Source organism: Ahaetulla prasina, chromosome 8 (assembly GCF_028640845.1).
Source record: "Ahaetulla prasina isolate Xishuangbanna chromosome 8, ASM2864084v1, whole genome shotgun sequence".
Lineage (NCBI taxonomy): Eukaryota > Metazoa > Chordata > Lepidosauria > Squamata > Colubridae > Ahaetulla > Ahaetulla prasina.
The window spans coordinates 5,129,866-5,154,907 of NC_080546.1; the positions used below are offsets into that span (position 1 = coordinate 5,129,866).

The window sequence follows — 25,042 nt, forward strand, 5'->3', positions numbered from 1 at the left end:
CCCTTTCTCTCCTCTTCCCTCCTCTCCTTCCCTCCTTTTTCCTCTCCTCTCCCTTCTCTCTCCTTCTTTCTGTCTCCTTCCTTCCTCCTCCTCCCCTTCTCTTCTCTCCCTGTTTCACCCTCTTCTCTCTCCATCTTTCTCCTTCCTCCCTTCCCCCTCTTCCCCCCTCCCCTCCCTTTCTCTCCCCCTTCACCTTCTTTCCTTCTCCCTCCCCCCTTCCCCTCTCTCCCCTCCTCTCCCCTCCTCCTCCCTTTTCCCCCCCTCTCTTCCTCCGCCCCTCTCTGCCTCCCCTCCCTCCCCCCTCCCTTTCCTGGCAATTGGTAACCCAACGTTCCAAAACGGGCCGAGCGGAAATGAGGCAGCCAATGGGAGGTGGGCGGAGGGCGGGCTGAGAACGTTCCCCTGGAAAAGGCAAGACTTTCGCCGTTTTGCAAAAGGAAGGAGCCGCCGGCCTCAAGCCCCGATTTCGGCCCAGGCCTCCCATTCCACCAGGTAACACATACACACAACACAAGAGAGCACCAGGAAAGCCTCCGATCCAGCTGCGGCCGCTTCTTCCACCGCTTGCAAAAAAAAAAAAAAAAGGGGGGGGGGTGGAAGTTGCAAAAGGTTACCCCGGAATAACCCCGCTTTGCTTTCCTGCCACCGCCTCGCGTTTTCTTTCCTTTTTGCAAGGCGGGTGGTAGCGTTTCCCGCGTTCGGCGTTGCGTGTGAAGCGTGAAAGGTAACGAGACCCAGGCGCGGGGGACGGACGAAGGAAAAAGGAGAAAAAAAAAATTAATTAGCGGGGTGGGGGAGGCAGCTTTTCCCCCCCCCGGATCGGACGCGGGGTGCGGCTTGAGGGGCGCCGCCTCTCGATCGCAGGACTCGATTCCCGCGGGTGCGTTAAATACACGCGTCAGCCCCGCCCGATTCCCGACGGCCTCTCTCCTCCACGCGGGGTTGAAGGCGAGGCAGAGAGAACTTGCAGGATCGGAGTCGATCCCTTTGCAAAGGGGTTTGGTATGTTTTTTTTTTTTTTTTTTTGCACGTGTGACCCAACTTCTAACCATCATCTAGAGAAACCGACCCTGATTTGCTGGTTTAAAAAACTTGAGCTTCCGGGCTTGCAAAGTCTTTCCTCCCTCCTCTCCCCACGTTTGATTGCCCATCAATCTGGGTTTAATGCTTCCGCTCTGATGGTTTCGACTTTATGGTGAGTTGCGCTTAACCAGGATTGGGGGCAGGGATCCATCCTGGCTAGTTTTTCTTTGGGGGTGGGGGGGGGAGGAAGGGCTTTAGTCGAAGGACCGAAGTCCAGGAAAGTCCCCGAGACGAGCTGGAGAGAAGTTGGCTTGTTTCTTGTCTCTTCTGTTTTTTTGTTGTTGCTGGCTTTTAGCGGTCAAGGTCATGTCGGAAAGATTTAGGAAGTTGAGTCCCCTCTTCCCCCATATAAGTTGGGAGATCAGGGGTTTAAAAAACCCAACAACCCACGATTTCAAGCTCCATTGATTTAAAAAAATAATAATTAACGAGGTTTCTGTATCCTGGTTTTGTTACTTTTTAAAAAAGAAGTAACTCAACTATATATCCAGTAACTCTTTCCTTCTCCTGTTATCCTAGCAACAACAATCCTCCCTCCCTTCTTCCTTTCTCCGGCTCTTTCCCTTCCTTTCTTTCCTCCCTATCTGTTTTTTCTCTTCTCTTTTTCTCTCTCTTCCTTTCTTTCCTCCCTCCCTCTGTCCCTTTCCTTCCTTTCTCTCTTTCCCCCCTGTCCCTCTGTTTCTTCTTTCCTTTCCTTCCCTTCTCTTTCTTTCTTCCTGTTTTCTCTCCCTATCTCTCTTTCTGCCTGTTTTTTAATGGCTTTCTTCCTTTCTCTTTTTTTCTTTCCTATCTTTATTTCTTCCTTCCTTCCTTTCCTTCCCTTCTTTCTCTTTCTCTCCCTTTCTTTCCTCCCTCTCTTTCTGCCAGTCTGTCCCTTCCTTCCTTTCGCTTTCGCTTTCTTTCCTCCCTATCTGTTTTTTCTCTTTTCTTTTTCTCTTTCTTCCTTTTTTTCCTCCCTCTCTCTCAGTCTCTGTTTTTCTGCCCCTTCCTTCCTTTCTCTCTTTCCTCCCTGTTTCTTTCTTCTTTCCTTTCCTTCTCTTTCTTTCTTCTCTCTTTCTCTCTTCCTTTTTCCCCTCCCTATCTTTCTCTCTGCCTCTGTTTTTTAATCTCTTTCTTCCTTTCCTCCCTTCTTTCCTATTTCTTTGTTTCTTCCTTCCTTCCTTTCTTTCTCTTCTTTCTTTCTCCCTTCCTTTCTTTCCTCCATATCTCTCTCTTTCTGCCTGTCTGTATTTCTGTCCCTTCCTTTCTCTTTCTTTCCTCCCTGTTTTTTCTTTTCTTTTTCTCTCTTTTCCTTTCTTTTCTCCCTCTCTGTTTTTCTGTCCCTTCCTTCCTTTCTCTCTTTCCTCCCTGTCCCTCTGTTTCTTCCTTCCTTTCCTTCTCTTTCTTTCTTCTCTCTTTCTCTCTTCCTTTTTTCCCTCCCTCTCTTTCTGCCTGTTTTTTAATCTCTCTTCCTTTCATTCTCTTCTTTCTCTTTCTTTCTTCCTTTCTTTCCTCCTTATCTCTTTCGTTCTCCCTGTCTCTGTTTTTCTCTCCCTTCCTTCCTTTCTCTTTCTTTCCTCCCTATCTTGCTCTGTCTCTATTTCTCTGTGAAGGCCAAAGACGTCTTTTTCAGGCTCGTGCATATTTTCCAGTGAGACAAACTGAGGCAGGAAAATCATCTTATTACAGTTTATCAGAATATTCAGACAAAAGAGATTCCCCTCATGCAAAGAGGGAACTGGATCCTTCGCTTAACCTCCCCTTTTATAGTTAATATAACAAAGAAAACTGAAAGAGGAAAGTTGATTGGACAGGATAAAAGTAACCACCCCGTTGCATAGGAAATCAGCTACATGTAGTCAAACACGAGGCATATTTGCATCCCATAATACCGTCGCAGGCGTATTCATTAAAATGAGGTCTGATGGCAGAAGGAGCATCAATTGTAAGGAAAAAGGTTGGTTGGAATTCGGGAAAGAGATAAAGCGGTACAGATCCTCCCAATTTGTACTAACAAACTTTTTTCTTATCTAGAGCTCATCTCGGGCCAGTTTGAGCAGTTTAGGAATGTTAAAAGCTGATAAACCTGAACATTGTTTTAAAAGAGAGAAAAGAAATCAAATTAAAATGCAAAGTAACTATGTTTGTTAACAAATTATAAAAATCCCATGTCATTTGCCCCTCACTGTTTTTCTGTCTCTTTCTTCCTTTCTCTCTCTCTCCCTTTCTTTCCTCCCTATATATCTCCATCTCTGTTTTTCTGTCTTTCTCTTTTCCTTCCTTCCTTCCTTCCTTCCTTCCTTCCTTCCTTCCTTCCTTCCTTCCTTCCTTTTCCTTTCCTATGTATCTGTTTCTGTCTCTCTGTTTTTCTGTCTTTCTCTTTTCCTTCCTTTTCCTTTCTCTCCTATGTATCTGTTTCTGTCTCTCTGTTTTTCTGTCTTTCTCTTCCTTCCTTTCTCTTCCTGTCGGTTTTCCTTCCTTCCCTCCCCATCTCTCTCTTTCTCTGTCTCTGTCTCCCTCATCTCTTTCTCACTTTCCCCTCCACCCACCCATCCCTCTATTTTGGTACCTGCTGTGGGTTGTGACCTTTAACCATGTTTGCTAACCTGCAAAAAGAATTTGCTTTTGCAAAAGAGAGAATTCTGGGGGCAGTTCTGAGTGACGAAACAACCGAAGGAATTCCCTGTTTCGTTTTATTTATTTTATTTTTCCCTTTTGCAATCTTCTCCTTTAGCTTCAAAAGCACATTTATATTGCTTCCTGCATGTTTAAACCCACCCGAGGGCTTCAGCAGAGATTTCCTTTCAATTTTCTGAACCTGTACAGTGCATTTTGGGTTCTTCTTTCCATCGAATTCTTTTAAGTTTTTTTGCATTTCTCGTGCTTGCAATCTCAAATCCTGCAGGCTTTCTCCTGCTCAGATTCTGAATTGTTATCTCACCAACCTTTTATAAAATGCGACCGTTTGAATTTGGGTGGGATGAGATTTTGAAGCGCAGTTCACATCTCTCCAGGAGGCAAGATATAAACCCAAGTCAATAAATCGAAACTGGGCAGATTTTATCTTTGTCTTGGTTACGAATAAATCTTGCAACCTGAACAGAGCTATTAACTTGCCACTGAGAGCAGGTGTCATGATTTTCCACTTCAATAAAAACAGACATTTAATAACAGGGTGATGGGAGAGAAACCCGCACTTAATCTGGCTGTGTGGTTGTCCCAGACACTCAGTATATTCATTTATTTACTGAGTTTATAGCTCACCTTTTGTTGTGCCTCGCCCACCCTCCTCTCCTCAGCCGGGCCCCTCCCATCTCCTGCTATCTGAGCCAGAGACTGATAGTGAAGAAGAATGGCCTGGCATGCCTCCAGCCCCCAGCCCTGGCACCATGCCCGTACAGAGTGAGCAAACAAACCTCCCTACAGCGTGTGACCATGAAGCCAGCCACGAGCTAGAAGTGCCGGCAGCTGAGGACGAAAAGACACAGTGGACAGATCCCGCTTCCGGAGAATGGAGAGGCGACGTCAGCAAAAGGAAGGGAGGGGCAGGCCTGGATAAGTGCTGAGTCATGGAGCCACACCCCATGGCCTATATTAAGGATCTGCTTTTTGGCATTCCTTGAGTCAGGCAGAGTCTCATCTGGTTTGCTGAAGTCACACCTTGGATTCCTGCCTGCCCTGAGAACTCTGACAGGAATTTGGCAAAGCTGCAGAGGCTTCATGGCCACGCTTGATACAGACTTCCCAGACCCGGCCGTCAGAGGAGGAGTGGGACACGACACCTTTATTATTGTTTTTATAAACAACTCAAGGCAGCGAACGTAACTAATACCTCTCCTTCCTCTTAACTTCCCCACCATAATGATCCTGTAAAGTGGGTTGAGAAAGAGCGAATGACCTAGTTTAGTGTTGGCGAACCTTTTTGGTACCGAAACGGGAGCACGCAGACACGGGGAGCGTCAAAAACTGGAAGAGCAGATCCCTGGTGCACATGCACCTGTGGGGAAGCTAGTTGTTGTGGTCTGTCAGTAGCCTACAGAGCTGGCAACGGAGTCGGACAGTGATGAGCAGAGGTGGGGTCAGGGCCATCGGGGAGTGAGGTGCGGACTCCGGAGCCTCCAGAGACTGATAGTAGTGAGGCAGAGGAACAGGAGGGGCCTGTTCCTAATGCATGCATGAGAAGAGCTTCCAGAAGGCAAGAGCAGCTCAAGCAGAGAGGACAACTCAGGAGTAGGGCCAAGAGATGATTGGCCCCTCCCATAAGGCTTAAAAGACCAGCAACGGCATTTGGGCTCTTTGCCGGAAAACAATGTTGATAGCTTCGTCTTCTTGCATTTATTTTGTATCGGTGTCTTCTGAACTTTTGCCAAGAAAGGCCTTTGGCAGTTTGCCTAATTGGACCAAGGTTTGCGATAGGATTGAGGAATTTGTGTTGAGAGGAATTTGCTTTAATTTGAGTTGAATATGCTGGGAATGAAGTAATTCTCAGCTGTTCGAATAAAGTTTGTTTGGTTTTTTTCACGGACTGAGTTTCCTACTACCTACTTGGGCCTGGGTCACAACACTAGTCTTCCAGATTCTGTTGCTCCCACACGCCAAGATACGGAAGAGCAACGGGCGACGTTTGGCATGCCCTGGAGTGATGGCTCTGCATGCCACTTCCAGCACGCCTGCTATAGATTCGCCATCATTGATCTACTTGTTTAGCTGGTTTTCAGGCCTGAGACAGGACTAGAACTCACCGTCTCCTGGTGATTGGCCCATAGTCACCCAATAGGCTTTCATGTCCACACTGACTCTCTTTTATGATCTCTTACAAGTTTTTTTTTTTTTTTGGTATTAGCCCAAAGATCTTTCTGCAAACCATTTAGAAGTCCTGCCTTTTTGGTAGAAGTACCGATAACTGGGCCATAATGGGGTTTAATTCAGTGGTGAAATCCAAATTTTTTTACTACCGGTTCTGTGGGCGTGGCTTAGTGGGTGTGGCGTGGCTTGGTGGGCGTGACGGGAAGGATACTGCAAACTCTCCATTCCCACCCCACTCCAGGAGAAGGATACTGCAAAATCCCCATTCTCTTCCCGCTCCTGGGGGGAGGAGATTGCAAAATCTCCATTCCCTTCCCACTCTGGGGCCAGCCAGAGGCAGTATTTGCCGGTTCTCCAAACTACTCAAAATTTCCGCTACCGGTTCTCCAAAACCTGCTGGATTTCACCACTCTCTCAAGGACCCCTGTTAAGCACTAACAAATTTGAAATTTGGAGCCGCTCGTCCACTTTGCTGTTTGTCGAATCCTGCATAATCGGGAAATTGATCCTTGGTGTTTTTATTTGGAAAAGTTTACCTACAGGAACAGAACTAAAATGATGGTGGGCTGAGGAATTCTGGGAGTTGAAGTCCACAAGTCTTAAAGTCGGAGACCCCTTTGCAACCAGGTTTATGGGCCGCCCGAATAGTACCCGATCGCTGGGATTCTAGTGAAGGGACGCCAAGAGAAGGGCGTTTTTCAGAGGGCCCCTTAGCCTTGAGATACGGCATCTTTGTAGGATGCGCAGCCAGTTGCTATTTGTGTATTGGCAATGCAAGTATGTAAACAGCTGGCATCGGAATGCCTTTTGAAGCGGCAATTGAAATAACCTTCAGACTTCTTCCCTGGGAAGTCTGGCTGTTCTTTATTGTTTACTTAGAGAAGTTTTGCTTTTTCGTTACACGGCGAGGATAATAATACTATTTAATGGGAAAAAAGTAAGGTTCTACATTTAGGCAAGAAAAACAAAATGCCCAGGTACAGGATAGGTGCAGTGGTAAAATCATAACCGGTTTATTACCGGTTCGCTGGCTGCGCATGCGCCGAGCACCAAATGCAAGGTGTGCGCACCACGCACCAAATGCAAGGTCTTGTGTGTACGCAGTGCGCACCAAAAGGAGGCATGGGGTAAGTAGAACAGCGCACGGGGCGGGGGGAGTGTGTGATCAGCTATGGTGCACAATCCTTTTTTTTTTTTAAACCTTTTAAAAGCATTTTTTAAAAGAAGTGGGGAAGAGCAAACAATAGATTCAAACTTAATATTAACCGCTTCAATCTTGATTGCAGAAAATATGATTTTTGTAACAGAGTTGTTTAACGCTTGGAACACACTACCTGATTCTGTGGTCTCTTCTCAAACTCCCAAAAGCTTTAACCAAAAACTGTCTACCATTGACCTCACCCCATTCCTAAGAGGACTATAAGGGGCGTGCATAAGAGCACAAAAGTGCCTACCGTTCCTGTCCTAATGTTTCCTTTCATTATATCAAATTAATACAATTATTACATACTTTTGCTCATATATATGCTTATATGATATTTTGTTGATTTATGTTGATGCTTGTGTATACTATTGTGACACAAAAAAAAAAAGTGGGCAACCGGGCATTGGATGGGCATGGGCAGGGGAGGGGCAGGGATTTTTGCTACCAGTTCTATGAACTACCCGCTACCATCGCTACTGGATTGACCAATCCGGTCCGAACTGGGAGCATTTCACCCCTGGATAGGTGGTACCTTGCTCAGTAGTAGTACCTGTAAGAGGGATCTCGGTGTCCTAGTGGACAACCATTTAGATATGAGCCAGCCGTGTGCAGCAGCTGCCCAAAAAAAAGCCAACACAGTTCTAGGCTGCATAAACAGAGGGATAGAATCAAGATCACGTCAGAGGTGGGTTTCAGCAGGTTCTGACTAGTTCTGGAGAACTGGTAGCGGAAATTTTGAGTAGTTCGGAGAACCGGTAAATACCACCTCTGACTGGTCCCGCCCCCATCTAGTCTCTGCCTCCCAAATCCCAGCTGATCAGGAAGAAATGAGGATTTTGCAGTATCCTTCCCCTGGACTGGGGTGGGAATGGAGATTTTACAGTATCCTTCCCACCAAGCCACGCCCACCAAGCCACGCCCACAGAACCGGTAGTAAAAAAATTTGAAACCCACCACTGGATCACGTGAAGTGTTAATACTGCTTTATAAGGCCTTGGTAAGGCCACACTTGGAATATTGCATCCAGTTTTGGTCGCCACGATGTAAAAAAGATGTTGAGACTCTAGAAAGAGTGCAGAGAAGAGCAACAAAGATGATTAGGGGACTGGAGGCTAAAACATATGAAGAACGGTTGCAGGAACTGGGTATGTCTAGTTTAACGAAAAGAAGGACCAGGGGAGACATGATAGCTGTGTTCCAATATCTCAGGAAGAATGAGTCAAACTATTCTCTATAGCACCTGAAGGCAGGACAAAAAGCAATGGGTAGAAATTAATAAAAGAGAGAAGCAACTTAGAACTAAGGAGGAATTTCCTTTCAGTTAGAACAATCAATCAGTGGAACAACTTGCCTCCAGAAGTTGTGAATGCTCCAACACTGAAAAGTTTTAAGAACAGGTTGGATAACCATTTGTCTGAAGTGGTGTAGGGTTTCCTGCCTACGCAGGGGGTTGGACTAGAAGACCTCCAAGGTCCCTTCCAACTCTTGTTATTCTATTTCTAATGTAAAGACAATTCTGCAAAGATTTATAACCAGAGCTATGAAGGTTACATAGTCTCAGTTGTTTAAAAGCATGTCATATTTCAAATACACGCAATCTTCGACTTACCGACTTATTCGTTCGATGAGCAGTCAAAAGTTATAAGAGCACTGGGGGAAAAAAATGGCCTACGACCATTTTTCACACTTATGACCGTTGTGGCATCCCCATGGTCACGTGATCAAAATGCAGACACTTGGCATTTTGTGGCCCCTATTTATGACGATTGCGGTATCCTGGGGGGTCCCATGACCGTCTTTTGCGACAAACAAAGTCAACGGAGAAGCCGTTAATTCACTTAACGACCCTAGTATAGCTTTTTAACGACTGCAGTGATTCACTTAACAACCGGGGCGAGAGCTGATCATATGACTCTGGGACCTTGGGCCGGTTGCCAAGTGTCTGAATTTTATTTTATTTTATTTTATTTTTTTTTGCATTTTATATCCCGCCCTTCTCCGAAGACTCAGGGCGGTATTTATTTATTTATTTATTTATTTATTTATTTATTAAATTTTTATACCGCCCTTCTCCCGAAGGACTCAGGGCGGTTTACAGCCATGATAAAAACAACAACAGGATACACATAAAACCATAATTTAAAAAACTTATTTTACAAATGGCCGAATTAAAAGATTTAGAATAAAACCCAAATTTTAAAATGTTAAAACATTGAGACTGATTAAAATCCTATTAAAATCCTATGCCAGTCCTGCGCGAACAAACAAATAGGTCTTCAGTTCTCGGCGGAAAGTCCGAAGGTCCGGCAGTTGCCGAAGTCCAGGGGGAAGTTCGTTCCAAAGGGTGGGAGCCCCCACAGAGAAGGCCCTCCCCCTGGGGGCCGCCAGCCGACATTGCTTGGTGGACGGCACCCTAAGGAGTCGCTCTCTGTGCGAGCGTACAGGTCAGTGGGAGACATTCGGTAACAGCAGGCGGTCCCGTAAGTACCCTGGCCCTAAGCCATGGAGCGCTTTAAAGGTAGTCACCAACACCTTGAAGTGCACCCGAAAGACCACAGGTAGCCAGTGCAGACTGCGCAGGAGAAGTGTTACATGGGAGCAACGTGTGGCTCCCACTATCACCCGCGCAGCTGCATTCTTAACCAACTGGAGCCTCCGGGTACTCTTCAAGGGGAGCCCCATGTAGAGAGCGTTACAGTAGTCCAAGCGACAGGTAACCAGAGCATGAATGACCGTGCATAAGGCATCCCGGTCGAGAATTTTGATCGTTGGAGATGCTGCAAGGGGTCGCAAGTGTGAGAAACAGGTCCGAAGTCACTTTCTTTCATTGCCGTCGTAAGTTCGAACAGTCATTAAATGAACTGTTGTAAGCCAAGGACAACAACCTGTCATGGAAATTAAGCTGTCCTCCTTCTTTTTCCTAGCCACTAACTGGAGATGTCTGTCGGGGGAAGAGAACTGGCTGAAGAGGAGGCGAAGAAATATGTTAATCGCAACCTAGACATGTTCCAGCGCGTCCAAGTGAACCAAATGATCCACTTGCCATGTTTCACCGACACAGATCGGGTAATTACATGGATGTTTTAACACCCACCCACCCCCCGACCTATGGTGTAAAATTTGAACATTTTTGAATTGATAGCAGTAGCACCTAGACTTAAATACCACTTCACAGGGCTTTTCCAGCCCTCTCTAAGCGGTTTATAGAGTCAGCCTGTTGCCCCCCAACAATCTGGGTCCTCGTTTTATCCACCTCGGAAGGATGGAAGGCTGAATCAACCTTGAGCTGGTCAGAATTGAACTGCTGGCAGTGGGCAGACTTAACCTGCAATACTGCATTCTAACCACTGTGCCACCAGGAAGGAGAATAAGAAAGAGAATTAAGAGGGGGAGGGGAGGGGAGGGAGGAAGGGAGGGAGGAGGAAGGAAGGAAGGAAGGAGAGAGGGAGGGAAGGAAGGAAGAGCAATAGCCCTTAGACTTATATACTGCTTCATGGTGCTTTCAACCTTGAGCTGGTCAGGATCGAACTGCTGGCAGTGGGCAGACTTAACCTGCAATACTGCATTCTAATCACTTCTAACCACAAGAAAGGAGAATGAGAAAGGGAATAGAGAGAGGGAGGGAGGAAGGAAGGAAGGAAGGGAAGACAGCCGAGGAAGACAGCGTTTGTCCGAAGATGTTTCTAAGATCATGTAGACCAGGAGTTTCCTGTTATGGTCCGCCAGCAACCTGCGGAGCTGGCAACAGAGTCGGACAGCGATGAGGCTGAGGTGGGGCCAGGGCCATCGGGGAGTGAGATGTAGACTCCAGAGCCTCCAGAGACTGATAGTAGTGAGGCAGAGGAACAGGAGGAGCCTGTTCCTAATGCATGCATGAGAAGAGCTGCCAGAAGGCAAGAGCAGCTCAAGCAGAGAGGACAACTAGGGAGTAGGGCCAAGAGATGATTAGCCCCTCCCATAAGGCTTAAAACAGACCAGCACCGGCATTTGAGCTTTGCCAGAAAACAACGTTGTAGCTGTGTCTTCTGCTTCGTCTTCGTCTTTCTTTTTGTGGCTTCTGGACGTTTGCCAGGAAGGGCCTTTGGCAGTTTGCCTAATTGGACCAAGGTTTGTGAGATAACTGAGGAATTTGTGTTGGGAGGCATTTGTTTTACTTGAAGTTGAACGATGCTGGAAATGAAGTAATTCCCAGCTGTTCGAATAAAGTTTGTCTGTTTTTCCACGGACTAAGTTTATTACTACCTACTTGGGCCTGGGTCACAAGTTAACAGCGTTACATGAGCCTTGGTGTAGAGTCGTGCCGTCCACATTAGGGGTCTGCAACGTTGGCAACTTGAAGACTTGTGGACTTTAATAACTCTCAGAGTTCCTCAGCTAGCAAACCTGGCTGAGGAACTTTGGGAATTGAAGTCCACAAGTCTTCAAGTTGCCAAGGTTGGAAATGTTGTGACCCAGGCCCAAGTAGGTAATAGGAAACTCAGTCCGTGAAACAAACAAACAAACTTGATTTGAACAGCTGAAAATTACTTCCTTCCCAGCATAGTTCAACTTAATTAAAGCAAATTCCTCCCAACACAAATTCCTCAGTCCTATCACCAACCTTGGTCCAATTAAGCAAACTGCCAAAGGCCTTTCTTGACAAAAGTTCAGAAGACACCGATACAAAATAAATGCAAAAAGACGAAGCTATCAACGTTGTTTTCCGGCAAAGCTCAAACGCCGTTGCTGGTCCTTTAAGCCTTATGGGAGAGGCCAATCATCTCTTGGCCCTACTCCCGAGTTGTCCTCTCTGCTTGAGCTCTTGCCTTCTGGCAGCTCTTCTCATGTGTGCATTGGGAACAGTCTCCTCCTGTTCCTCTGCCTCACTACTATCAGTCTCTGGAGGCTCTGTAGTCCGCACCTTACTCCCCGATGCCCCTGACCCCACCTCTGCCTCATCGCTGTCCGACTCCGTTGCCAGCTCCGCAGGTTGCTGGCGGACCATAACAGGAAACTCCTGGTCTACATGATCTTAGGAACATCTTCGGACAAACGCTGTCTTCCTTGGCTAAGGGACAAAGATGACGTGTCCAGACCTGAGGTGGGGGCGAAGGAAACGTTTCCTTTTTACAACTTTTTACTTCTTCTCCTTTTTGTAGCAAAAGATCAGAGCGATCTGCGCCAACGAAGGAAACAACGCAACCACCTTCTTTTTCTTTCAACACTTGTGCTGCAGGGAAGGCTGGGTACCGCTCTTCGTGGACGCTCTCCGCGAACAGAACATGGGCGACTTAGCTGACAAGCTAGAAAGCGTCTATCTCAGCAAACTCCTTTGTAAGATGCTTTTCTTTCTCTTGCAGATTGTTTTGGCTCCTTGGAGGGGGGGCAAAAAGCCGGCTTTGGAAGGTTGGCGCCAGGGGTGAAATGCTCCCGGTTCGGACCGGATTGCCCGATTCGGTAGCAATGGCAGCAGGCGGTTCAGAGAACCGGTAGCAAAAATCCCGCCCCTGCCCCCATGCCCAGCTGAGCCGCACAATCATCAGAGGGTTAAAAGTAAAAAAAAGCCCCTGATGATCACACGGCTCAGCTGGGACTGTCAGAGGCTTTTAAAAGCATTTTTTCTACAACCTCTTCGGCTGAAATGCTTTTAAAAGTTAAAAAAAAAAGGCCCTGATGATCATGCGGCTCAGCTGGGATTGTCAGAGGCTTTTAAAAGCATTTTTTCTACAACGTCTTCGGCTGAAGAGGTTATAGAAAAAATACTTTTAAAAGCTTTAAAAAAAGCCCCTGATGATCATGCGGCTCAGCTGGGATTGTCAGAGGCTTTTAAAAGCATTTTTTCTACAACGTCTTCGGCTGAAGAGGTTATAGAAAAAATATTTTTAAAAGCTTTAAAAAGCCCTCATGATCATGCGGCTCAGCTGATTGTCAGAGGCTTTTAAAGCATTTTTCTACAACGTCTTGACTGAAGAGGTTATAGAAAAATATTTTAAAAGCTTTAAAAAGCCCTGATGATCATGCGGCTCAGCTGGGATTGTCAGAGGCTTTTAAAAGCATTTTTTCTACAACGTCTTCGGCTGAAGAGGTTATAGAAAAAATACTTTTAAAAGCTTTAAAAAAAGCCCCTGATGATCATGCGGCTCAGCTGGGATTGTCAGAGGCTTTTAAAAGCATTTTTTCTACAACGTCTTCGGCTGAAGAGGTTATAGAAAAAATATTTTTAAAAGCTTTAAAAAAAGCCCCTGATGATCATGCGGCTCAGCTGGGACTGTCAGAGGCTTTTAAAAGCATTTTTTCTACAACGTCTTCGGCTGAAGAGGTTATAGAAAAAATATTTTTAAAAGCTTTAAAAAAAGCCCCTGATGATCATGCGGCTCAGCTGGGATTGTCAGAGGCTTTTAAAAGCATTTTTTCTACAACATCTTCGGCTGAAGAGGTTATAGAAAAAATGCTTTTAAAAGCTTTAAAAAAAGTTCCTGAGGATCATGCGGCTCAGCTGGGATTGTCAGAGGCTTTTAAAAGCATTTTTTCTACAACATCTTCGGCTGAAGAGGTTATAGAAAAAATACTTTTAAAAGCTTTAAAAAAAGCCCCTGATGATCATGCGGCTCAGCTGGGATTGTCAGAGGCTTTTAAAAGCATTTTTTCTACAACGTCTTCGGCTGAAGAGGTTATAGAAAAAATACTTTTAAAAGCTTTAAAAAAAGCCCCTGATGATCATGCGGCTCAGCTGGGATTGTCAGAGGCTTTTAAAAGCATTTTTTCTACAACATCTTCGGCTGAAGAGGTTATAGAAAAAATGCTTTTAAAAGCTTTAAAAAAAGTTCCTGAGGATCATGCGGCTCAGCTGGGATTGTCAGAGGCTTTTAAAAGCATTTTTTCTACAACATCTTCGGCTGAAGAGGTTATAGAAAAAATACTTTTAAAAGCTTTAAAAAAAGCCCCTGATGATCATGCGGCTCAGCTGGGATTGTCAGAGGCTTTTAAAAGCATTTTTTCTACGTCTTCGGCTGAAGAGGTTGTAGAAAAAATGCTTTTAAAAGTTAAAATGTTGGCCACACCCACCCAGTTACATTACCCCCCACCAAGCCACGCCCACAGAACCGGTAGTAACAAATTTTACATTTCGCCCCTGGTTGGCGCCCTTGGGACCCCCAAAGCCCTCTCTCCTTTGCCCCCCCCCAAAAAATAAGGTCCAGGAGGACTTTGGAGGTCTCAAGTAAATTAACCAAGGCCTTGGATGGAGTGTGAATTTGTTCGTCCCTAAAGTATTTGTCTTCTCTGGTAGCCGACAGTGGGATACAGGTAGTCCTCGACTTACGACCACAGTTGGGAGCGGAATTTCCACGGCTAAGTGAGGCAGTTAAGTGAGTTGCACCCTGTTTTACAATATATATATATATATTTCGCCACGGTTGTTAAGAATAACAGAGTTGGAAGGGGCCTTTGAGGTCTTCTAGTCCAACCTCCTGCTCAAGCAGGAGACCCTTCGCCATTTCAGACAAGTGGCTATCCAATCTCTTTTTAAAAGCCTCCAATGATAGAGCAACCGCAACTTCTGGTGGCAAGCTGTTCCACTGGTTAAGGCAGTGGTTCTCAACCTTTATATAGTGCTGCGACCCCCTTTAATACAATTCCCCACGATGTGGCGACCCCAACTGTAAAATTAGCCTCAGCAGCCACAGAAGGGGGAAAAAAGCAACAAACTTTTTTTTTTTTGAATTTATCGCGCCTGAAGCCGTCTTGGCTAGCGATCTGAACTGCTTGCGATTGCCTTGAGGACGGAGGCATTAAAGCGGAGACTCCTCCCCTATTAAGTTTATGGCGCCTGAAGCCAGATTAGGCGAGCGATTGGGAGCGATTGCAGCTGGCTTGAGAGGGAGACATCAGAGCAAAGATTTCTCTCTTTTTTAATTCATCGCGCCTGAAGCCGAATTCGCCAGACATTTAAAGAGCCTGCAGCTGGCTTGTGGAGTCAACCATTGGAGCACGATTCTTCGACTCGCAAGTATACTTCCCATATTTCCGACGGTCTTAGGCGACCCCTGGCAAATCGTCATTCGACCCCCAACGGGGTCGCGACCCACAAGTTGAGAACCGCTGGGTTAAAGAGCGTCCGGAAATTTCTCCTTAGTTTTAGGTTGGTTCTCTCCTTACAGAGATTCTCCCTTTAGAGAATCAACGGGTCGGTAAATGAATCGTGTGGTTGTTAAGTGAATCTGGCTTCCCCCATTGAAGGTCGTAAAAGGGATTGACATGACCCCAGCATGCGGCAACCGTCATAAAAGCATCCTGGTTTGCCAAGCTTCTAAATTTCAAGTGATGTGACGGCGACGATTCCACAAATGGCTGGAAATGGCAGTCGTGTCACTTTTTTTCAACGTCGTCGTAACTCGGAACAACGGCTAAACCAGGGCTCTCCAAACTTGGCAACCCTGAAGTCTTGTGGACTTCCAGCTCCCGTCTCACGTCATAAGCCTGGTTGACTGTGGAATTCTGGGAGTTGAAGTCCAAAAGTCTGAAAAGTTGCCGAGTGTTTTGAGAGCCTGTGGGCTCAAGGGATGGTTGTAAGTCGAGGACTGCCTGTACGTGGGAAAGATTTTGGGAGACACAACCAAGAGATGCCAAGACAGCGGTCGGATAAGAGACGGCGTAGCCCCGAGTGGGATAATGGATGGAGAAAGAGATTGACCCTCCCGAGTTTCTTGGGTTGTAAATGAGATGGGAGAATTGTACTTTCTGACATGCAAAATTCTGCTAATCTAGAGTTCTACACTGCAGGTCGTCGATTTACGATCACAACTGAGGGCAATTATTAACAGATTTATAACAGATATAAAAAAATAACAACTATCTCGGTTGTTATTGCTTTGCAACCTTTCTTCCCGCCGCTGTTACGCGAATCGCTGCCGTCATTAAAAGTGAGGAACCCGGTTGTTAAGGAAGGGAACCCGGCTTCCCCATGGACTTTGCTTATCAGGAGGTTGCAAAAGGGGGTGACGTGACTCCGGGACACTGCAACCGTCTTAAATGTGAGCCGATTGCCAAGCGTCCAAATTCGGATCACCTAACTGAGTGGTAGTCAGCCTGGTCCCTACCGCCCACTAGTGGGCGTTCCAGCTTTCACGGCGAGCGGTAGGGGTTTTGTCTGATACTGAAGCACTTTCTTTTTTTTTTAATTTAATTGACTTTTTAAAAAATCATAGCATTATTTAAAAACATTTTCATTAGGTTTTCATAAAATTCCCCGTGACAATTTAAATTTCTGAAAATACTATTTGTATCGCCCGCGCGTAAGTTTACGTAAGTGAAGCTAAATGGCGCTATAGTGCGACCGCAAACAAAAGAGCCTCGTCCCGGAATAGTTCGCGCATCTCCCTCCACACCACCCAGCTGTAACAGACAAGCAGAGCTGGTAGCCGGCGCTCCCCCCCAAACCTAATCCACAATGCGCGAGAGTCATGCGCAGACGACGATACACGGCGCATTTCTATGGAACCGGTGGGCGGTTAGATAATTTTACTACTAACAGAGATACAAAAGTGGGGAGTAGGTATAAAAAGATTGACTACCCCTGACCTAACCGTTGGGGATGGCCGTCATAAGTGTGAAAAACCGTCGTAAGCCACTTTTTCCCGGTTCGGTTGTAACTTCGAACGGTCACTAAAAGGATGGTTGTAAGTCGAGGAGGGTCTGTAAAATAGAATTAGGTCACCTGGTGGCCTAATTTCCTGTCTGGTCTGCTTGGTAGGGCTGACGCTGCATCCTTTCTTTCTCTCTCCCCCCCCCCATGTAATGTCCGCCTGCGTGCAACGACGTCCTCCCGCAGCCCCGCGAAGGACCCCTCCAGCAGCTTCGGCACCCCCAGCTGCCAATCAGCCTTCGGCTCCGCCTCTCTTGCCTGAAGCCCAAGCCCTTCCCTCGTCTCCCCCGCGATTGGCCCCTTCATCTGCCAATCCGCCCCCCCAGGATACGGGGGATTACCGGACTCCCGTTCAAGAAAACAGCCATCCGGCGGAAAAGAGCAAGTTAGCGGTACATCCTAAGGTATGTATCCATGCATACATGTATGTATGTATGAAATTTATTTGTTGCTCATCTTGCTTGAGGTGACTCTGGGCAGCTTTTCTTTTTTTTAAATGCCAGATGAACGCTAGCTCCTTCAGTCAAATTATATTATATTATATTATATTATATTTATATTATATTATATTATATTATATTACCGTATATACTCGAGTATAAGCCGAGTTTTTCAGCACATTTTTTGTGCTGAAAAACGTCCCCTCGGCTTATACTCGGGTCTATACGGCTTATACTCAAGTTTTTTTTTTTTTTTAAGCCCCTCGGCTTATACTCGATATATACGGCTTATACTGAGGTTTTCTTTTCACATTTTACGGACTGAAGCCCTGCGGTGCAGTGAGAGGCGGGCGGGGAGCCGCCAGCCTTCTCAGCTGAGGGAGGAGGTTTCCCCAACCGTAGGTGCCTCATTTCCCACCCTCGGCTTATACTCGAGTCCCCAGTTTACCCCAGTTTTTGGGGTAAAATTGGGGACCTCGGCTTATACTCGGATCGGCTTATATTCGAGTATATACGGTATATTATATATATTTATTGCATTATTATGTATCATATTTATTAAAAAGGGACGCGGTAGCTCAGTGGCTAAGACGCTGAGCTTGTCGATCGAAAGGCTGGCAGTTCAGCGGTTCGAATCCCTGGTGTCGCGTAACGGGCTGAGCTCCCGTGACTTGTCCCAGCTTCTGCCAACCTAGCAGTTCGAAAGCACGTAAAAAATACAAGTAGAAAAATAGGGACTGCCTTTGGTGGGAAGGGAACAGCGTTCCGTGTGCCTTTGGTGTTGAGTCATGCCGGTCACATGACCACGGAGACATCTTTGGACAGCGCTGGCTCTTCGGCTTTGAAACGGAGATGAGCAGCGCCCCCTAGAGTCGGGAACGACTAGCATGTATGTGCGACGGAAACATTTACCTTTATTATACATATTATACATATATTAGTATAGATCATATATATTTCATCATTATGTATCATATTATGTACTATATGATACTATTATTATTTTATTTTGTATTGTTTTTATCCTGCCTTTATTATTTTTACGAATAATTCAAGGCAATGAACATATTCAATACAGTTTCTCCTCCCCCCTTGTTTACCCCACGTCGAAAACCCTGTGGGGCTGAAAGGAAGAAACTGGTCCAGAGTCACCCAGCCAGCTTTCATGCCTAAGGCAGGACTAGAACTCACTGTCTCCTGGTGATTGGCTCAGAGTCACCCAGCCATCTTTCATGCCTAAGGCAGGACTAGAACTCACCGTCTCCTGGTGATTGGCTCAAAGTCACCCAGCCATCTTTCATGCCTAAGGCAGGACTAGAACTCACCGTCTCCTGGTGATTGGCTCAAAGTCACCCAGCCATCTTTCATGCCTAAGGCAGGACTAGAACTCACCGTCTCCTGGTGATTGGCTCAAAGTCACCCAGCCATCTTTCATGCCTAAGGCAGGACTAGAACTCACCGTCTCCTGGTGATTGGCTCAAAGTCACCCAGCCATCTTTCATGCCTAAGGCAGGACTAGAACTCACCGTCTCCTGGTGATTGGCTCAAAGTCACCCAGCCATCTTTCATGCCTAAGGCAGGACTAGAACTCACCGTCTCCTGGTGATTGGCTCAAAGTCACCCAGCCATCTTTCATGCCTAAGGCAGGACTAGAACTCCCAGTCTCCTGGTGATTGGCTCAAAGTCACCCAGCCATCTTTCATGCCTAAGGCAGGACTAGAACTCACCGTCTCCTGGTGATTGGCTCAAAGTTACTCAGCCATCTTTGAAGTCTTAAGGCAGGACTAGAACTCACCGTCCCCCGACTTTCAGGCCTGGTGCCTTAACCAGCAGATCAAACTTGCTCTCATTGCCAGTTCTGTGCCTCAATCCAGGTAGTGTGAGAGACAGGAATCCTATCACCCCGGTCTGGTGGGTTTCCTCCTCTATAGCAGTAGCCCCTGACCAGGGCAGGGGTAAAATCTTACCTTCCCTACCAGTTTGGAAGTGCATGCGCCAGAAGTACAGGTGCGTGTTCGGGACCCTCTGCACACGAGCAACTCCTTCTGCGCATGTGCAGAGGGTAAAAAACAAGGGTGGGTGGGCGGACCCTCGTGCCGCCGCCGCTACGAGTTCTCAGAACCACCTGCCATCATCGCTACCTGTTCAGCTGAACCGGTCCAAACCAGTAGCATTTCACTCCTGAACCAGGGGTGGTATTCACCTACCTTTGCTACCGGTTTGCAAATGTGAGTGTACAGAGCATCAAAAACGGGATGTGATGACGTCTGGGCGGGTGGGCAGAGCCTCCTGCAGCTGCCACTACCGGTTCTCCCGAACCGGAGAGAACCGGCTGAATTCCACCACTGTCCCCCAACCCTCTGGCCAACGTACAGTAGAATCAATATGAAAACTCTGTAAAATTAACTTAAAATCATTTCCTCCTTTTTGCAGCCCACAGACAAAGGGGCAGAGCCAGTTTTTTCCTCCACTTCTGACGTCAGTTCAGCATCTAACATCGGAGCGGCCGTCAGAGGAGACAGAGCGATGGAGTCTCCAGATCCATATCCTTTCAAAGTGTCTGCATCGGTCCCGTGCCCTGTGGAAGAGAGACCGCTTCCCTCCCAAACGATTTTAACCTCGGCTGAGGATAGCGTGGAGCAGAAGTGGGACGGACGCCAGCACCGCCCGGTGACGGTGAAAAACGGCTGTTTTGGGAACGTGCACCGCCCAGAGGATAGTGGGACGGGTTCAGCGTTGCCCACTGGCGTCTGTAGTAATCAGCCAGAAGAGGATTATTATTCGAGCGATAGCGTCCCGTTGGCTTTGGGTGGTCAGAGAGAGGATTCGACGGCCGAACGGAGGGTTCATGTTCTCCGTGGGGATCAAAAACGGGAAAATCAGCCAGTTGTGGACAGTCTACAAAGTCGCCTGTATTCCCCGAGGAAAAATCCTCCAGGTGAAAAGCTGGGTGCAAACTCCAAAGGGGACGTTCACATAAGCATCCTGCACAAGAGTTGAGGGTGTCCTGCTTTGGTTCAAACAACCAGGTTGCCCCAATGTTGATGGCCTACCTCAGTTGATGGTTAACCTTTTTTGATGCTGGGTGCCCAAAGCGTGCGCACGCACGAATGAAGGCACGTGTGCCAGAACCCACAAAATGCAATGTGAGCGCCCCCCTCGCGTATGTGCCCCGCCCCCCGAGTTCCGTTTTGGCTTCCAGGTTGGTGCAGGAGGTGCCCCGTTTTGGGCCTCAAAAGTTTCCTGCACCAACCTGGAAGCCAAAACAGGGCGCGGTGGGCACACGAGGCCTCCCTGCGCCCCGTTTTGGGCCTGGAAAGCCTGCATGCGCCCCACCCCCCCGTGCATAGAGGCCTGTCTCCTATGCGTCCCACCCCCTGCACATACACGGCAGAGACCTGAAGACCAGCTGGCCGGCGGGAGGTGCACACACATGCACAGTGGAGTTGGGCTGATGCAATAGTTGGCATTCCTGCAGAGGGGTCTGCGTTCCACAGGTTCACCATCACGGGCCTACATCAATGGTCTCCAACCTTTCTGGCTTGGTGGCCCGCTGGGAGGGGAGAGCAAGTATAATTCCGTGTAAGTGGCAGGTGGGCAGAATTCCATTGGTGTGAGCAGTAGGCACATGCCCTCGCCCACCGCTTGTTCAGCCGAGTTCCAAACAGGTAGTGAGACGCAGCCTGGGGATTGGGGACCGCTGGCCTACATGCTTGCAAGATGTCACAGATAGTCCTCAGTTTACGACTAGAGTCAAGACCAAATTTTTGGTTCCTAGGCCAAGCGCGGTTTAAGGAAGTCGTGCCCAGTTTTACGACTTTTGATTCCACGGTGGTCATTGCGCGTCACTGTAGTTGTTAAGCAAATCAGGCAGTCATTAAGCAAAACCCGGCTTCCCTTATTGTCGGAAGCAGGCTGGGAAGGTCGCAAATGGGGATCACGTGACCCCGGGATGCTGCAATCGTCATAAATCCATGCCGGGTTGCCAAGTGTCCCGATTTTGATCATGTGACCCTGGGGAGGTTGCAACGGTTGCAAGTGTGAAAATCGGTCCTCGGGTCATTTTTTTTTCCCAGTCTGTTGTAAGTTTGAACGGTCGCTAAACGAAGAGTTGTTACATCGAGGATCATAACCTGTGGTCGTTTGTGCTAAATGTAGTGCTATATTTCACGTTTGGTGTTTAATGTTACGCTCTACAGGAGGAGGGCGGCTGTTGAACACTCGGAAAATGCACGACTTGTAGTGTGTCGCCGGCGTGTAAATAAACTGTATCGATATTGTTTCTGTGCAGCTTCCCATGGGTCGCCAGAAAACCAGACGCAGCCCTTTGTGGATCCTTCGTCTCGTAGCGCTCCGGCGAACGGTGCCCAGCCGTCCTTTACACCAACGGGACCTGAGCCTCCGCTTCCGGTCCCCAACCCTGTTCCTGAACATCTGATTCGTCTTCCACCTTTGGATTCGGACGGTTCCTCTTCCGTCAAAACAAAGGCAGCAAAGCCTTATCAGGAGGTTTCAGCTGCCGGAGGCGATAGACCTTCAGATGACTTTAAGCTTCCCGTGGAAGAGAAAAGATCTTCGGGAGAAATCGCCGGCAAGGGTTCCATGGCAGGAATGCCGCAGCGGGTAAGTTTGGGAGGATGAAACGGGGGAACGATGGAAGCTGAGGCTCTCCTGCCCCAGGAACAGTAAGGGGACACCTGCAGGAAGGTCAAGATGAGGAGATAAGAAGCTTCGGGCAGTCCTCGACTCTCAACCGTTTGTTTAGTGACGGTTCAGAGTTAGAACTGCTCTGGAAAAAAACGTGATTGGCTGTGGAACTTGCAACTGTGGCAACACCTTCATGAGGTAAAAATTTGGGCACTTGGCAACCAGCATCTATTTGCCATGGTGGGAGTGTTCCCACGTCACATTAGCGCCATTTGCAACTTTCCCAGCCAGCTTCCCAACAACCAAAGTCAATGGCGGAAAGCCGCATCCACTTAACGGTTGCATGATTCACTCAACAGCTGTGGTGATTCACTTAACGACGATTGTGAAACAAGGTCCTAAAATTCCCTGCCTCCCAAAGCCACCCAGCTGGCTTTTATGGCTAAGGCAGGACTAGAACTCACCATCTCCTGGCGATTGGCCCAAAATCACCCAGCCGCCTTTCATGCCTAAGGCAGGACTAGAACTCACCATCTCCTGGTAATCGGCTCCAAGTCACCTAGATGGCTTTCCTGTTTAATTTAGGATTAGAATTCACAGCTTCCTGGTGATTGGCCCAAAGTCACCCAGCTTGCTTTCATGCCTAAGGCAGGACTAGAACTCCCCGTCTCCTGCTTCCTAGGCCAGCACTTTAACCACTAGACCAAACTGGTTAATATTTGTGGCCCATCTATTGTGTTGCTTAACATTGTTTAACATTGCTGACGTTTCCTCAGATAGCCTTATTTATTTGCGGTCTTAGATTTTTCTCCCACTTTTTCCTCTGGGAGTTTGATGAAAGAATCTCTTACCTTGTTGCAAGAATCCTGCAAGGTGGATGAATTAGCACGGGCAGTCCCAAAGATGTTTCTTCCAAGGGCAACTGATCTTTGTTTTTCCTTGAAGAGGTTTCGCTTCTCATCCAAGAAGCTGCTTCAGTTCTGAATGAACGGTGGAGGATGGAAGGGTTTCTATTCCTTGTGGTCGTCTTTCCATCCTTCCCCATTCAGTTAGCACAGAGGTGTCAAACTCAATTTCATTGAGGGCCACATCAGGGCTGTAGTTGATGGTGGGGGGCTGGCTGCGTGGGCGTGGGTGGGTGTGGCCAACTGGGGTGGGCGTGGACACTTTGACACCACTCCCCAAATTGCTGGCATGTTTCCTCTTCGCATGGGTAGTCCAGGCCAAAGCCACGCGGGCCAGCCACTTATATTTTCCAGGACAATCCTGAGGGCCGGATCCAACCACATCGGCCTGTGGGCCTTGAGTTTGACACCAACATTAGAACCGAAGAAGCTGCTTGGATGAGAAGCAAAACGTCTTCAAGGAAAAACAAAGCCCGGTTGCCATTTGAAAAAGCACCTTTGGGACAACCATGACCTGGATGACGGAGAATCTCCTCAGAGGATTATTAGCACGAGCATTTATTTGACCCCTTTGTCCTGTCTCCTTTAGGGGATGGAGACTCGGCCTTCAGCTGTTGGGGATCATAAGAGAAACAGCGACATCTTTCAGAACAACCGTAGTGAGAACGATATGCCTTCCAAGCCGGGCGTTCTGTCTTCAATTCATGCTGCAGAACCCAGCAAGCTCGGCTCAGGCGATGGCGGAGAGACCAACAATATGTATTCCGGATCGTCAGAAAGATTACGCATGAGCAGCAGTGGCTCCACTTCGGTGAGCGCGAGCGACAGCGACCCCATTTTGATCAGCAAAAGCAGCTCGGCCCGCCAGTCCACCACGAGCGCCACACAGGGAATTAACCGGAAGAGCGGTGCCATCGACGCTACTCTTCCACCCGAGGTCGACGCCGGTGAAGAAGACACGTCCTTCAGGAGTCACCATCTGCTGGTGGAGGAGAATCAAAGTTTCGATCTCATGGGGGCTCCTTTGGAGGGGGCCTCCTCGCGACCTTCCCCGAGGGATTTCCCGGATTCAACATCCAACGGTCAACCGGAAAACAAAGCCAAGGACCACCAGGCGGATCTTTCTCTTCCAGATGAGAAATTTGAAGAGGCTTCTTCAAGCGACTTTCGGATGCTTTTTGCGGCATTTGCTGTGGCATGCCTGGCAGCAGTTTATGTGCTGTATAAGAAGAAATAAGCACCGGAGTCACCGATCGGTTGTTTGACCAACTGAAATTCACACCCAGCCACTGTCTCTTCCTACCGTGGCTTGATTCTCTTTCTTTAGATCGCTTTCTGCCACTGATGCGTGATGCTCCCTGCAGGGTTGAACTCTTATCCTCACAATACGCCTTGCTTATTTCCTGTAGTCTGCCTTTGAGTCATTAATGACGACTTTCGACCTAGGTTATTTTAGATCGGTCAGTTCGGTGGCCTCATTCCCCCACAAATAGCCCAGCGGATCAGACCTAGGACTTTTCTGAGAAATCACCAGAAAAGCAAAAAAATCTGGACATCTTTGCAAAATCCTGAAAGCTCGCTTCCACATAGTTGGCAAGGAAATAATTGCAGGATCTCGGCAAATTTTCGTTTTTTTGTTTTTTTTAAAAAAACGGTCACATCGCAAAGAATACGCCGGCTGGCGTGGACGAGTGACCGCCTTCGTGATTCCAGTGGGTAGGTTTTTTTGATGGGGCTTAGAAAAGAAAAAAAGCAAGTAGCATCTTTACTATGTCCCGACGTTCTTTTGGATACGCAAGATGTTATTGCTGAACCCTTAGAAACGAGCGTCCAGTTGTCCAGCTCCGTTTTTCTGGAATTAACGCCCGCTTAGGGAATTTAGGGAAAAGCGGTGGACTTCACCGAACTGTTTGGGAACCCTTGTTTTTCCTTTTCCATTTCTTGGAAAGAAGAAGCGTAGATGTTCGTTCTTTGATTATTACAGACGGATTGCCGCCGTCTGGAATTCTATCCGTTGATGTCAATGGAAACGGAATTACTTCGTTCTGTTTTTTTTGTGGATGTTTTTTCTTCTGCGGAGAAGGAGGTTAAGGTGTGATATTTGGACAGTCGTTTTGTTCCCGGCCATTAAATGACAAGTAGTCTTCGATTTAATGACTGTTATGAAAGATGATAGATTGGGATGAGTCTGCTGCAGCGTTCCTGTGGTCGAAACGGTCGTAAGGCGAGGACTACCTGGCAGCCAAGAAGGCCAGATTCCACTCTACCAAGAATTTGGGGGGACATGAAGGCTTAGTTGCTTGCCTTTGCTTAATGAGCAAGTTTTCCTTGAAATAAGAGGGAGGCTGGGTAGGAA

The 25,042-nt window shown here is 47.4% G+C and overlaps 1 protein-coding gene across 1 annotated transcript; it reads left to right on the forward strand.

The window, feature by feature from the left end:
- Positions 1–355: 355 nt before the first annotated feature.
- On the forward strand, positions 356–24,512 carry MAVS (mitochondrial antiviral signaling protein). Its single transcript, XM_058193501.1, has 7 exons — positions 356–492; positions 9,997–10,138; positions 12,211–12,385; positions 16,881–17,098; positions 19,568–20,072; positions 21,426–21,757; positions 23,276–24,512. Exons 2-7 carry the CDS (start codon positions 10,010–10,012, stop codon positions 23,921–23,923), a joined length of 2,007 nt encoding a protein of 668 aa, XP_058049484.1. The 5' UTR covers positions 356–492; positions 9,997–10,009; the 3' UTR covers positions 23,924–24,512.
- Positions 24,513–25,042: the final 530 nt, after the last annotated feature.